Source organism: Lithobates pipiens, unplaced genomic scaffold, assembly GCF_037356315.1.
Source record: "Lithobates pipiens isolate NorthernLeopardFrog02 unplaced genomic scaffold, aLitPip1_a1.2 Scaffold_19, whole genome shotgun sequence".
NCBI classification, from domain to species: domain Eukaryota; kingdom Metazoa; phylum Chordata; class Amphibia; order Anura; family Ranidae; genus Lithobates; species Lithobates pipiens.
This window is the reverse complement of record NW_027507764.1, coordinates 35,635,729-35,649,711: the sequence shown is the minus strand read 5'-3', so window position 1 is coordinate 35,649,711 and position 13,983 is coordinate 35,635,729. Positions and strand designations below refer to the sequence as shown.

Below are 13,983 nucleotides of genomic sequence, written 5' to 3'. Positions count from 1 at the left end.
AGTGAGCAGCAGACAATGCTATTGGGGGGGGGGGGGGGAGTGAGCAGCAGACAATGCTATGGGGGGGGGGGGTGTGAGCAGCAGACAATGCTATTGGGGGGGGGGGGGGTGTGAGCAGCAGACAATGCTATTGGGGGGGGGGGGGGGGGAGTGAGCAGCAGACAATGCTATTGGGGGGGGGGGGGAAGTGAGCGGCAGACAATGCTATGGGGGGGGAGAGTGAGCAGAAGACAATGCTATTGGGGGGGGGGTAGAGTGAGCAGAAGACAATGCTATTGGGGGGGGGGGGTAGAGTGAGCAGAAGACAATGCTATTGGGGGGGGGGGAGAGTGAGCAGCAGACAATGCTATTGGGGGGGGGGGAGAGAGTGAGCAGCAGACAATGCTATTGGGGGGGGGGGGGAGAGTGAGCAGCAGACAATGCTATTGGGGGGGGGGGCAGAGTGAGCGGCAGACAATGCTATGGGGGGGGAGAGTGAGCAGAAGACAATGCTATTGGGGGGGGGGGGGAGAGTGAGCAGAAGACAATGCTATTGGGGGGGGGGGAGAGTGAGCAGAAGACAATGCTATTGGGGGGGGGGGGAGAGTGAGCAGCAGACAATGCTATTGGGGGGGGGGGAGAGTGAGCAGCAGACAATGCTATTGGGGGGGGGGGGGAGAGTGAGCAGCAGACAATGCTATTGGGGGGGGGGAGAGTGAGCAGCAGACAATGCTATTGGGGGGGTGGGGAGAGTGAGCAGCAGACAATGCTATTGGGGGGGGGCAGAGTGAGCAGCAGACAATGCTATTGGGGGGGGGGGGGGGGGCAGAGTGAGCAGCAGACAATGCTATTGGGGGGGGGCAGAGTGAGCAGCAGACAATGCTATTGGGGGGGGGGCAGAGTGAGCAGCAGACAATGCTATTGGGGGGGGAGAGTGAGCAGCAGACAATGCTATTGGGGGGGGGGGGGGGAGAGTGAGCAGCAGACAATGCTATTGGGGGGGGGGGGAGAGTGAGCAGCAGACAATGCTATTGGGGGGGGGGGAGAGTGAGCAGCAGACAATGCTATTGGGGGGGGGGGGAGAGTGAGCAGCAGACAATGCTATTGGGGGGGGGGAGAGTGAGCAGCAGACAATGCTATTGGGGGGGGGGGGGAGAGTGAGCAGCAGACAATGCTATTGGGGGGGGTGGGGAGAGTGAGCAGCAGACAATGCTATTGGGGGGGGGGGGGAGAGTGAGCAGCAGACAATGCTATTGGGGGGGGGGGGGGAGAGTGAGCAGCAGACAATGCTATTGGGGGGGGGGGGGGGAGAGTGAGCAGCAGACAATGCTATTGGGGGGGGGGGGAGAGTGAGCAGCAGACAATGCTATTGGGGGGGGAGGGGAGTCAGCGGACACCACAGTTGGGCGGTGGGGGGGGATGATGTGAAGGAGGCAGAGGACACTGGTGGCGCATAGGGGGGGTACAGTGGGAGGGTGATGTGAAGGGGGAAGAGGACACTGCACAGGGGGGGGGGGGGGTGGAAAGGGGTTGCAGGGCCATACTGTGGGGGGTTGTCAGAAAACACTACTGTGGTGTTTTTTTTTTTTTTTTAGGGCTCCTGCCTAAACCCTCCCGGGGGTCTTTGATTTCCTTCATGTTGTCCAGGTGGATCTCAATTTGATTGCCTACCCCCTGCTCTAGAGTGTCTGCTTTCAGAAAATTTGGGGGTTTTAACGAGTCTTCAGACCTAAATTATTTTTTAAATGTGCGCAAAAAAACTCTGGCAGCAAAAGGGTTAAAGCAGAACTCCGGGTTCTCCTAATATTTGGACATGGAAGGGCAGTTCTGGTTTGGTAACATGGTACAGGGCACGGTGAGCTTGTGTGATTGCCGTTTCTATTTCAATATGATGGAATGATTGGACTTCCTCTGCTCCTTTCTGTAGGTCTAACAATGCATCTCCCTGGTCATCTCCTGCTTCTTCTCGCCCTCCTCACCCTTCCCGAACACACCGGGGCGTTTTTCGGCTGGTTTACCCGCAAGACATCCGGTCGGTCCTCTGGTACACAGAAGGAACAGGCTCCAGATCCTCAGAGCCTGCCCAATGCTCCCTTCGAGATGATCGCCACCGATGAAAAGTTTCTGGCCGAAGCAAAGCAGCTCGAGATGTCCCCATTGGACAGCTGTCACTACCAGGTGACCCCCCCAGACACCAAGCCACTGATACGGGCTGCCAGATGGCATATAGAATTGGCCAATCAGATGTTTGGGAATCATTCCTCATCCCTTGGTCTTCAAAATGTATCCAAAGATTACTATTTTGTTTTGGGTGGAGTGTGGTGGAAGTGTTGGAAGCTCCATCAGGCTTTTATTGGTGTCTTGTGCCACCACTGGGGAAATTCGCCCCTCTGTCATGGTGGACAGTTTAACAATTTAGTTGCATTCTCATTTTGGAGAGATTTCAGTTCACTTGTATGATTGTTTTGGGACAGGAAGTGAAGAAAAATCTCCAATGTGACGCGGATCAAAAACCCCTGAATGGAATTTTTAACCTTTCCACGCTCCATCAAAAACAAAGGGCTTTAGATTGGGAGCTTTGGCTGTGAGGGCTGGAAACAGTTTGCACTCATTTAAATGTGTGTAGGTCAATTAAAACAAAGATTTCCCCCTCTTATCTATTAGGCCGGGTTCACACCACAGCGATGCGGGAATGCCGCGAATCCGCGGCGTTTTCCCGCATTGCACACTTCCTGCCGGCAGTTCACACTGCCCTATGCGGACGGCTGGGAGTGTCAATGATATGTTAATGACACCCCCAGATCCGTCCGCATATCGCAGTGTGATCTGCAGACTCGCACAGGAATCGGATCGCATGGTGTGAACCCCCATGCGATCCGATTCTGTTGCGGACCAAAAAAGGGTCCCGTGCGAGTTTGCTGCGGGTGCGATGCGAATTCAGCCATACTATCTGTATGGCTGAACTCGCATCGCACAGACAGATTGGATGTGATTTGCACTGCAGTGCGGGTGCGAATCGCATCCGGATCTCCCCCCCCGCAGCAGTGTGAACCCAGCCTTATGGTGACAACGTTCTAAGAGTTTCCTCACTTTGGAGAGATTTCCTCCAACTGCCTTCTGTTTCTCCAAGACAGGAAGAGAAGGGTAATCTTGCTTCCGAAATAAAGATGGGAGGTACCCCCTGCTAATATGCTAATTTTACTGTATCTGCAGCTCAGAAGTCATTAGTGGTATGGTCACTGGGAAGAATATTCCTTATGTAGCCAAGTTCCGAGCCTCTCCAGGCCTAATGGTGACCTCCAGAGTAAGGGACAGCTGATATCCTTCTGTGTAGAGGGGGTTGCAAGGCATGGTGGGTGTAGCGCAAGGTGGATTAATGTGCACCAGACACTTCTTGAATGCAGAGTTTTTTTTTTCTTGAACAGAACTGAGAGAGGGTTGGGGCCAGGACACCCTTTAGTAGTTGCAATGTTAATTGGCAGACTCCTTGACTTCTATAGGTAGACAGCCATGCAGGGAAAGGTACCCAGCCGGACAGCACATCTGCATGTGTAGAAACAGGAAGGTAGGAACAGTTTCTAACAAAGGTTGTAATGAACTTTCACTTCCTCCACATTCTCCTTTTTAGATCTTCGCTCAACTGAGCTCCCAGTCTATCACTTAGACCTGCTGATCCACTGCCGCTGGATCTCCTGAGCTCTTCCAATCTTCACATTGAGTATCTTTCTCAAGCGTCCCCTCCGCATCCATTCCGGGTCCCTAGCTTGGCACTCAGACACTCTTCAAGCTTCACCTCACTGGCCTGCTTGGTCCCTGGCCTGGCATACAATGCTCTGCAAGTGTCACCTCCACTGGTTGGGTCCCTGGCTTGGCATCTGCTGAAATTTCCCAATTCTCCACCTTCCCTGGTTGGTGAGAATACTGCTCTGGTACTTCAGCTACTCAGTGGTCCCTGATAATAAGGTGGCTGGGTCCCTTGGTGACGACGGCTTCCCCTCTGCCTCCGACCATGACAGGTTCTCCGGCCGGCAGATCCGTCACTTCTGGTTGGACTGCAAGCCACAATCCCAACCCTGCGCTGCTCTCTTGCTTCTGGATAGGGCCTCACACAGCCTAGCAGCCAGATGCCCTCGGGATAGGCCTCAGGTCTCTGGCCTAGCAGCCCGGGGTAACACGACACATGTCCACCCAGACAGCCATCCAGGTGGCACAGAACCCCCGATCACCTGACTCCACCAAAATATATAGGCTCTCCCAGCAGGCCAGTGAACCCAAGAAAATCCCTGCCCATTGGCTGAGACACCCCATTCATTCCTAATCTGTCCTTGCACTCCCCTTGTCTTATTTAATGCCACCAGGTACCCGGCCACCTAGCGACAGAAGAGAGAAGTGCAGCAATTTCAGAATTGGGGAAAAGTTAGTTGGCCTAGCAATTGGCTAAGGCAACTATCACTTGGCAAATTTGTGAGAAACCCTGCCTAAACATCAGGGTGCTACATCTACTTTGGGAATAATCTCCTACAGATCGCTAAAGAAATCAATGCTGTCAGTGGTTATTTACCGAAGAGGCAGAAATTGCTCATTGCTCAGGGAACGAACAGCAACTGCTGGAGGAACCCAGAACTTCCATGGAACGTTGGTTGAGAAAGGCTGGTCTACACAATGGGTTAGCTACTTTTTGACATTAAAGCGGAGGTCCACCCTAAAGTGGACCTTCCGCTCATCGGAACCCTCCCCCCCCCCTCCGGTGCCCCCCTCCGGATAATCCATGTAACTGCTCCCACTTCCGGGATAGCTCTCTGCGGAAAGGGGCGTAACGTACGCCCCTTTCCACAAGTGCCCGCCCCTTCCCGCAAGTGCCCCGCTGCCTGCTGGGAAACACACAGATCCCAGAGGCAGCGGGGAGCGTCCTTATTGCGCAGAGCGATTCGCGCATGCGCAGTAGGGAACCGGGAAATGAAGCCGAAAGGCTCCATTTCCTGATTCCCATACCCAAGATGGCGGCAGCAGGACCCGACAGGCGACCTAGAGATCGGCTTCGGGTGCCGACATCGCGGGCGCGCTGGACAGGTAAGTGTCACTATTTTAAAAGTCAGCAGCTGCAGTATTTGTAGCTGCTGGCTTTAAAAAAAAAAAAAAACGCGGAGTCCCGGTGGACTCCCGCTTTAAGAGGTTGATTTACTAAGTGTCGGTTCACACTGAGGCAGCAAGACTTGCAGTGCAACTGCCTCAGGCAACCTGGACACGACCGCTGCGGCAACTTGCAAAACGACTTCTCTAGAAATCAATGCAAGTCGCCTCAAGTTGCCCCCAAAGTCATACAGGAACCTTTTACTAAGTCGGTTCCATTGTACGGAACAGGACGCGACTTGTCAGGCGGCTGAGTCACCTGACAAGTCGTCCCAGTGTGAACCGACCCTAAAGGCAAATAGACTGTGTACTTTGCAAAGTGCAATTGCTCCAGAGCTTAGTAAATGAGCAGAAACTCTGCTGACTTCCATCATTCAATCGTGCAAGAAAAACTTCTCCTGTGGATCACAGGAGTGCAGTTTGTTCTGCACTCCTGTGGCCCATTTGCAACACAGTGGGCTGAAGCCCACAATCGGCTGATGGGGGAACCTGTTCAGGCTGGGGCGAGATTGCGCCAATATGGTTGGGATCAACTGGTTGAGCCTCTGAGAGCCTGAGCCAGCAGCTCCCACCCCAATAGAGCACAGAGCCGCTGACCGTCACCCGCTCTCGAAGAACGGAGTGATCAGTGGTTGATCGCTTGGTTCTCATTCTTAGGGCTGACAGGGGACGGATGCAGCATCCACCTAGGTAAGTATGATTCTGCAAAAAAAATAAACATTCCCATAGCTCTTTTAAGACGTGTACTGGGCCATTGATCAACATTGAAAGCATTTCTCTCCCTCATCACAGGGCGATTTACATGTACTAAATGGTCAAATCAATATGTCTACAGAGCCCGCGTCAGTAGATGTTTCAGAAAATGTTTTAATGTGAAGATGTGAATTGACAGGTTGTCGGTCAACTGAGAGCTTCCTGTACGGAGATGTCGGAGGAAGAGATCGCAAAACTCGGTGTGGTGCTCTTCAACTGTCAAGCAGAAGTAGAGGGCCGCAAGACTTATCCCTGTACTGAGGACATGGTGAGTGTTGGTGCCCTCTGGGTATGTAGGGTTCAGGTTCTTGTACGAAAACTTTTGCCCAGGACCAGTACATACAACATTATTAGCACACCAGTGAGTCTTTCAGAGTCACTTAAATAAGCCCAGCCTTACTGGTGCAGTTGGAAGGGGAGATAATGGGGAAGTGGGTGATTATATGGCTCTTCAAAAAAAGCGGAGAACAAGAGCTGATCGCTGAAAGGGGGGTAGAAGTTTGCAAAAAAGTGGATCTAGCGAAGGTACCAAAAAAGATCCCAATTAAATACATTGGGTATAAAGTATCTCACAAAAGTACATTCGCATTTTTATAAATATTCCTCACATGTTTGTAAATCTTTTCTTCTATCTTTTCATGTGACAACACTGAAGAAATGACACTTGTCTACAATGTAAAGTAGTGAGTGTACAGCTTGTATAACAGTGTAAATTTGCTGTGCCCTCAAAATAACTCAACACACAGCCATTAATGTCTAAACCGCTGGCAACAAAAGTGAGTACACCCCTAAGTGAAAATGTCCAAATTGGGTCCAAAGTGTCAATATTTTGTGCGGCCACCATTATTTTCCAGCACTGCCTTAACCCTCTTGGGCAAGGAGTTCACTAGATCTTCACAGGTTGCCACTGGAGTCCTCTTCCCTCCTCCATGATGACATCACAGAGCTGGTGGATGTTGGAGACCTTGCGCTTCTCCATCTTCTGTTTGAGGATGCCCCACAGATGCTCAATATGGTTTAGGTCTGGAGACATGCTTGGCCAGTCAATTACCTTTACCCTGAACTTTAGCAAGGCAGTGGTCATCTTGGATGTGTTTGAGGTCATTATGTTGGAATACTGCCCTGCGGCCCAGTCTCTGAAGGGAGGGGATCATGCTCTGCTTCAGTATGTCACAGTACATGTTGGCATTCATGGTTCCCTCAATGATCTGTAGCCCCCCAGTGCCGGCAGCACTCATGCAGCCCCAGACCATGACACTCCCACCACCATGCTTGACTGTAGACAAGACACACTTGTCTTTGTACTCGCTTGGTTGGCACAACATTCGCTTGACACCATCTGAGCCAAATAGGTTTATCTTGGTCTCATCAGACCACAAGACATGGTTCCAGTAATCCATGTCCTTAAGCTGCTTTTCTTCAGCAAACTGTTTGCGAGCTTTCTTGTGCATCTTTAGAAGAGGTTTCTTCAGGGGCGACGGCCATGCAGACCAATTTGATAGTGTGCGGCGTATGAGTTCTTTGCCATGAGGTGCCATGTTGAACTTCCAGTGACCGGTATGAGTGAGAGCGATAACCTCAAATGTAACACACCTGCTCCCCATTCACACCTGAGATCTTGTAACACTAACGAGTCACGACATCGGGGAGGGAAAATGGCTAATTGGGCCTAATTTGGACATTTTCACTTAGAGGTGTACTCCTTTTTTTTTTTTTTTTTTTTTTTTTTTTTGTTTCCAAACATTAATGGCTGTGTGAGTTATTTTGAGGGGACAGCAATTTACACTGTTGTACAAGCTGTACACAAATGGAATGAAGGGGGGGGGGGGGGGGGGGAGTAGATTTTGGCGCTGTACCTAAAGCTCACATGTAATTGTGGTGAGACACCAGAAAAAATCCCATATAAAAGTGAATCCCTTTATGTATGCAACCCTATGTGAAAGGGGTAACCTTAGCGTGATAGCACTAACGTTGGTGTAAATTATGCATATAGTACCATGTACCGACTTATTAGTGATTTGGTGACCAATCAAAAGGTAAAAACATTTTTTTAAATACTTTCTAAATATAATGTGTATCAATTTGTAATTGCCTTGATTAGATCAACCAAAATGTGAAAAAAAAGGGTTAATAATTCCTACTATAGCATATATCAATTCCCTAGTAGTTTAGTGACCGTGATTAAAAAAACAAAAAAAATGTATAAAGAGTGACTATTAATATTTAGAAATTATTAAATATTTTTTTTACCTTTTGATAGGTCACCAAATCCCTAATAAGTCGGTACATGGTACTATATGCATAATTTACACTAACTTTAATGCTATCACGCTAAAAAATAAATAAATTGCGGCGCTAACCATAAAAAGCATATACAATCAATAATTGACTAAAAAATATATAAAGTGCAATAAGTGTGAATCACCTCACAAAGTGCAAATTGTGCGATTCAATAAATGCAACTAAAGTAATTACTGCGATAATAAATGTGCTCACATAATATATACATGCCCGAAAAGAAAAAAAAAAAAAAAAAGAAAAAAAAAAAAAAAATGTAAAATCCAAGGACATTAAAAAAAATGTGCAAAAAACAATTTTATAAAACCAAACAAATATGTAAATAATAAATGCTCATTAATTCCAGTTCATGCAAATGCTTCGTGAACAATAAACAAAGTCCATGCATAAAGGTGACTTCCACAGTGTGTACTAATCCAGTGATTCAATTCAGTGCCAAGCCAGTGCACCACCTGTTTCCCCCAGCCTCTCACCTCAAATACTTGATAAAGAAGCACAATTTAAAAGCCAAAGCTATTCCATCCACAATCGTCCAGCGGCTAGTATCCAGCTGAATCTTTCTTTCCCAGGTTCTTCACCTCTCACATAAGTATAGAACAAAAGGACAGGGGGGCTCTCATGTGTAGTATACAGATTAAACGATTTTAATAACAAAAAGTAGCAACTTACAATTAAGTAGACAACAGCGAATAGATGTAATATCGATCCGAACTTCCGGTCTCGGCCGCGACCGGAAGTGGCAAGTGCAACACCACAGCTCCTTCCCTGACGCGTTGCGTCACGATCACATGACTTTTTCAAAGGGTAATGGGAGTGTGGTGTGTACGGAGCTATTTATTCGATCAGCGCCGTCGCCATAGTAATCACGGCGGCGCCGTCGCAGGCCAATGACGAATAACTATCTTAATACTAATAGATTGTAGTAGTGTCTTATTCTAAAAACAACATTCGACATTGCAACAAACTAAATATATTCATATCCTAGACATTCTAGATTACTAAATAACACATTAAAAAATGACATCTAGTGTTAAAAATATAGATCATAACATCTCACATATACTATTAGATGGAGAGTGACATCTTGTGGTTAAATCGCGAATTTCACTTTTTATATAATTCTACATGGATAGATTCAAATCTATATAAACATTTAGATAAAAATTGCTAAAAAACATGTATAAAAAAAGGGTTCTTTAAGAAATCTATAATAATTCTCCTTTAATATATAAAAAAATATAAAATATAATTAAAAAATATTATCAAAAAAAAGGTTATCAGAAAAGGAGTAATTTGGAAGCAATACCCCATTTTTTTTCCCTCTATTACTATCATCACTTTTATGGGTGTCTCCTTGTAAATATTATCGAAAAGGATATTATCGAAAAGAATACCCAGAGCTAAAATATGAATGAAGCCATACAGTATCATCTACAAATATTAGAACCACAAAAAATAAAAATAAAAAAAGTGTTATAAAAAGGGGGGTATGTAAAAGACTGAGTATATAATAGAAAAACTAAAACCGAAAGAGGAAATAATTGTTAAAAATTCGAAATAAAACAATTGAGATCAAACTCAACATTATGGCCTAACGGAGTCAACGTGCGGAGTTCGTGTATCCAGCGGGATTCAGCCTGACTGATTTTGATGACCTTATTGTCGCCCCTCCAATGTGGTTTATACTTCTGAATGCCACATATAATTAGTGATGAGGGGTCTTTTTGGTGGAACTTAGCATAGTGTCTAGACAAGCTATGTTTGTCGAAACCTTTTTTGATGTTCTGGACGTGTTCTCTGAGTCTTTTCCATAGCTGTCTCTTTGTCCTTCCCACATTTTGGATGCGACATGGGCATTCCAAAACATAAATTACCCCTTCACTATAACAGGTGATTAAGTCATCTATCTTATATTCTTTTTGTGTTACTGTAGATATGAATGATTTCTTTTTTTGTTTTTCATTTACATGCCTACATGCGTAACACCTTTTGCATGGATAAAAGCCTTTACCTTCAAAGAAAGAGAAAGGCTTTTTGGGGGGATCAAGGACATTTTTTGCCAAATTGTCCCTCAACGTAGGAGATCTTCTATATACAAACTTGGGCATTTCAGGTAAGATATTTCGGAGATGTCTATCCGTTCTGATAATCTCCCAATGTTTTCTTATGATTTTTTCTATTTGTTTATACTGGATATTCTAATCCATGACAATGGGTATTAAATCTTGTTTTTCTGATTTGGTGACATTATCTTGTATTAATTTTTCTCTATCCAGTAGTGCCACACTTTTTATTTGGTCCTCAATGAAGTCGGTGTGATACCCCTTCTGGATAAATCTGTCCCCAATTAATTTTGCCTGTGTAAGGAACATTGATTCATTGGTGCAGTTCCGTCTTAGCCTAATCATCTGTCCCCTAGGTATATTATCCAGCCATCTACGATGATGGCAACTGTCCATGGGTAAATAACTATTTCTGTCCACTGTTTTAAAATGGGTACAAGTATTTATTTTGTTGTCTTCTTTCTCAATCACCAAATCTAAAAAATTGGCTTTCTCTTCACTGATCTCCCATGTTAGTCTAATATTTTTCTCATTCGTATTTAAATTAAAACAAAAATCATTAAGGCTCTCTCTATCACCTGACCAAATTAGAATGATATCATCTATATATCTTTTATATAGTGTGACTTGTTTAGGCAGATTTCTATATAACGTTTCCTCCTCCCACTGGGCCATATATAAATTGGCTACGCTCGGTGCGTATTTAGCTCCCATAGCGATACCGCATATTTGTTTAAAATAGCAATTGTTAAACCAAAAGTAGTTTGACTCCAATCCAAAACGCAAGCAATCAGTAATAAATTTTCTTTGTTTACATTTAAGATTACTAAAATTTCTTAGACCCCATTTAGTGGCTTCTATTGCCTCCTCGTGGTTAATGATAGTATATAAAGAATTTACATCAGCGGTAACTAGATAAATAGGGCCATTATCTAATCTGATTTCATTTAGTAATTGAATAAGGTGTTTCGTATCTCTCAAAAACGATTTGGTCTCCTTTACAATGGGCTGTAGAAAGAAATCAATATATTCTCCTAGTCTGGAACAGACCGAATTAATACCATTCACTATGGGCCTACCAGGCGGCTTTGTCTCGTTTTTATGTATCTTAGGAATGGTGTAAATGACCGGCACCCTACAAGTGTTGGGCACTAAGTATTTTGCTTCTTTCTTATTCAATAGACCTTTATCAAGGCCTTTCTGTATAATTTTGGACAGATCCTTTTTGTATCGTAGGGTGGGGTTATTAAGCAACTTTAAGTATGTGGTTTCATCTCCTAACTGTCTATACAGTTCTTCATTATAGTCATCTTTGGACTGTATCACGATAGCTCCACCCTTGTCAGCTTGTCTTATAACAATGTCCTTTCTGGATTCAAGTTGTTTAATACCTTTCCGAATGTCCACAGGATCATACACTTTCTTGATTTTCAATTCTTGTATATCGTTTAAAACCATTCTCTTGAATACTTCGATATGCCCATCATTTACCACTGATGGATTGAAAAGGGATTTGTTTCGTAGATTAGTATATTGTGTGCCGTTCTGCTCTGGAAGTTTTATTCCTCTTCCAATTCCTGAGTCAGTCAGCATGTATTTCTTTATGTTCATGCTCCTGATAAATTTATTGATATCTACATAAGTGTTAAACTTGCTCCAATTTCTTTTTGGAGCAAATTTTAACCCCTTATCCAACACTTTAATCTCTTCTTTTGTCAAAACGGCTCCACTAAGATTGATACCCTCTCCTATCGTTCTCTTTTTCTTTTGTTTTTTGACTCCGGATCTACAGCCTCTTCTCGTTTTTCGTTTTTGCCGTTTCTTCTGTCCTGTTTTTCTGGAGATCTTCTGGGAGTTTTGTTTACTTGCAGGACTTCTTTTTCCTGATTTTTCTGATATTCTTGTTTCCTGGGGCTCCTGTTTTCCCTGGATATCGGAGAGTAGCGATCTGGTCTCCATGGAGTCACATTTTGATCGTGATATCGAGGGGGATCCCACCGACGTTGGTCTAAAAAATGGTACGGGGTCTTTTCATAATTATATCTTTGAGACTGATGATATTGACGTGTGGGAGTCCTATTGTCTTCATAACGTCTTTCATCATTGTATTTGCTCAATTGTTCATACCTATTGTGAACAGGCACTGCATAGTGCTCCTTTTGGGGAGATCTTTCTCTTCGTCTTGTATATTGATGATAGTAATTTTGGGGAGATCTGTCTCTTCTATCATAATGGGGTGTATATCCACGTGTTTCTTCCCTTCTTTTTTGATGATTTACATATTGATATCTAGTGTGATTCTCCTCATGATACCTCCTTGGGGGAGAAGGCGATCTTCTCCCGTAATAAGGAGATCTATAAGGTTTCCCTTTAAAATTATTGTCTTTAGAGTTGTTGTTATTGTATCCATTCCTTTTCCAGAAAGGCTTCTTCCAATTTTTTCGATTCCCATTCCAGCCATACCTTTTCGTCGGTGTGGCATATCTGATTTGGGAGGTTTGCGGAGGAACTAATTCTTCTGTTTATTTTCGTTTCTTCTTTAATCGGAGAGCTGCTGTTAGAGTTAATGACAGGTTCTTCTACTTTTTTCTGCCATTTAAATACCAAGTCATCATTAAAATCCTTTATATCCCTCTGGTATTTTCTCTTTTTTCTTGCAGCTGTTTCCTTATCCTTTTGTTCTAGGTCATTATTCAATTGTTTTGATAATGCAATAAACTCTGGGAGATCCTTCAGTGGCTCAAGATTAGTTCTAATGTCTCCCACCATTTTCTCTATTAGCCTAATCTTTTTCTGTTTACGTTTTATTAAAAAATTCAGCAGCTCCAGACCTTTATCATTAAAGAAGTGGAACCATTCATCTAGGGATTCTTTATCGGTTAGGCCATCATTCATGGGAACATCCCATCTAAGCCTCCTTGGGACTATTTTTTCTTTAATATATTTTTCATGGGTCACAATGTCCCACCATGCATTAATTTTCTTTTCCATCAAATGTCCCATTTTTCTAAACGAATTTTCAATAGACCCTATATTGTTAACTTCTTGTTTTTCAAAAAATTCATCTACATTTAAGGTTCTGCTATTTAAAAAATTAAATACTTCCATGGTGTGCTGCACTAGGAAAACGAGATGGTGTAAAAATATAATTAGAGGGTACTAGTGCGCTTCACCTTGCTAATCAATGTGTAAAGAACAAAAAAGTATAAATAATATTAATGTGTGGAAGCAGCCTGCAAAAATAGTGATCTCCACACTACTAGTGATACAGTAAAAAATAAATAAATTGCGGCGCTAACCATAAAAAGCATATACAATCAATAATTGACTAAAAAATATATAAAGTGCAATAAGTGTGAATCACCTCACAAAGTGCAAATTGTGCGATTCAATAAATGCAACTAAAGTAATTACTGCGATAATAAATGTGCTCACATAATATATACATGCCCGAAAAGAAAAAAAAAAAAAAAAAAGAAAAAAAAAAAAATTTAAAATCCAAGGACATTAAAAAAAATGTGCAAAAAACAATTTTATAAAACCAAACAAATATGTAAATAATAAATGCTCATTAATTCCAGTTCATGCAAATGCTTCGTGAACAATAAACAAAGTCCATGCATAAAGGTGACTTCCACAGTGTGTACTAATCCAGTGATTCAATTCAGTGCCAAGCCAGTGCACCACCTGTTTCCCCCAGCCTCTCACCTCAAATACTTGATAAAGAAGCACAATTTAAAAGCCAAAGCTATTCCATCCA

The 13,983-nt window shown here is 43.9% G+C and overlaps 1 protein-coding gene across 2 annotated transcripts in view; it reads left to right on the top strand.

Moving 5' to 3' along the window:
• The first annotated feature begins 1,887 nt into the window (after positions 1-1,887).
• LOC143995898 (protein brambleberry-like) overlaps positions 1,888-13,983 on the top strand; it is a 56,400-nt gene continuing 44,304 nt past the window's right edge. For both annotated transcript variants that reach the window (XM_077490650.1, XM_077490649.1), the window contains exons 1-2: positions 1,888-2,157; positions 6,002-6,130. In XM_077490650.1, coding sequence (XP_077346776.1) covers positions 1,915-2,157; positions 6,002-6,130 — 372 coding nt within the window. In that variant the 5' untranslated portion in view covers positions 1,888-1,914. The remainder of the gene's footprint in view (positions 2,158-6,001; positions 6,131-13,983) is intronic.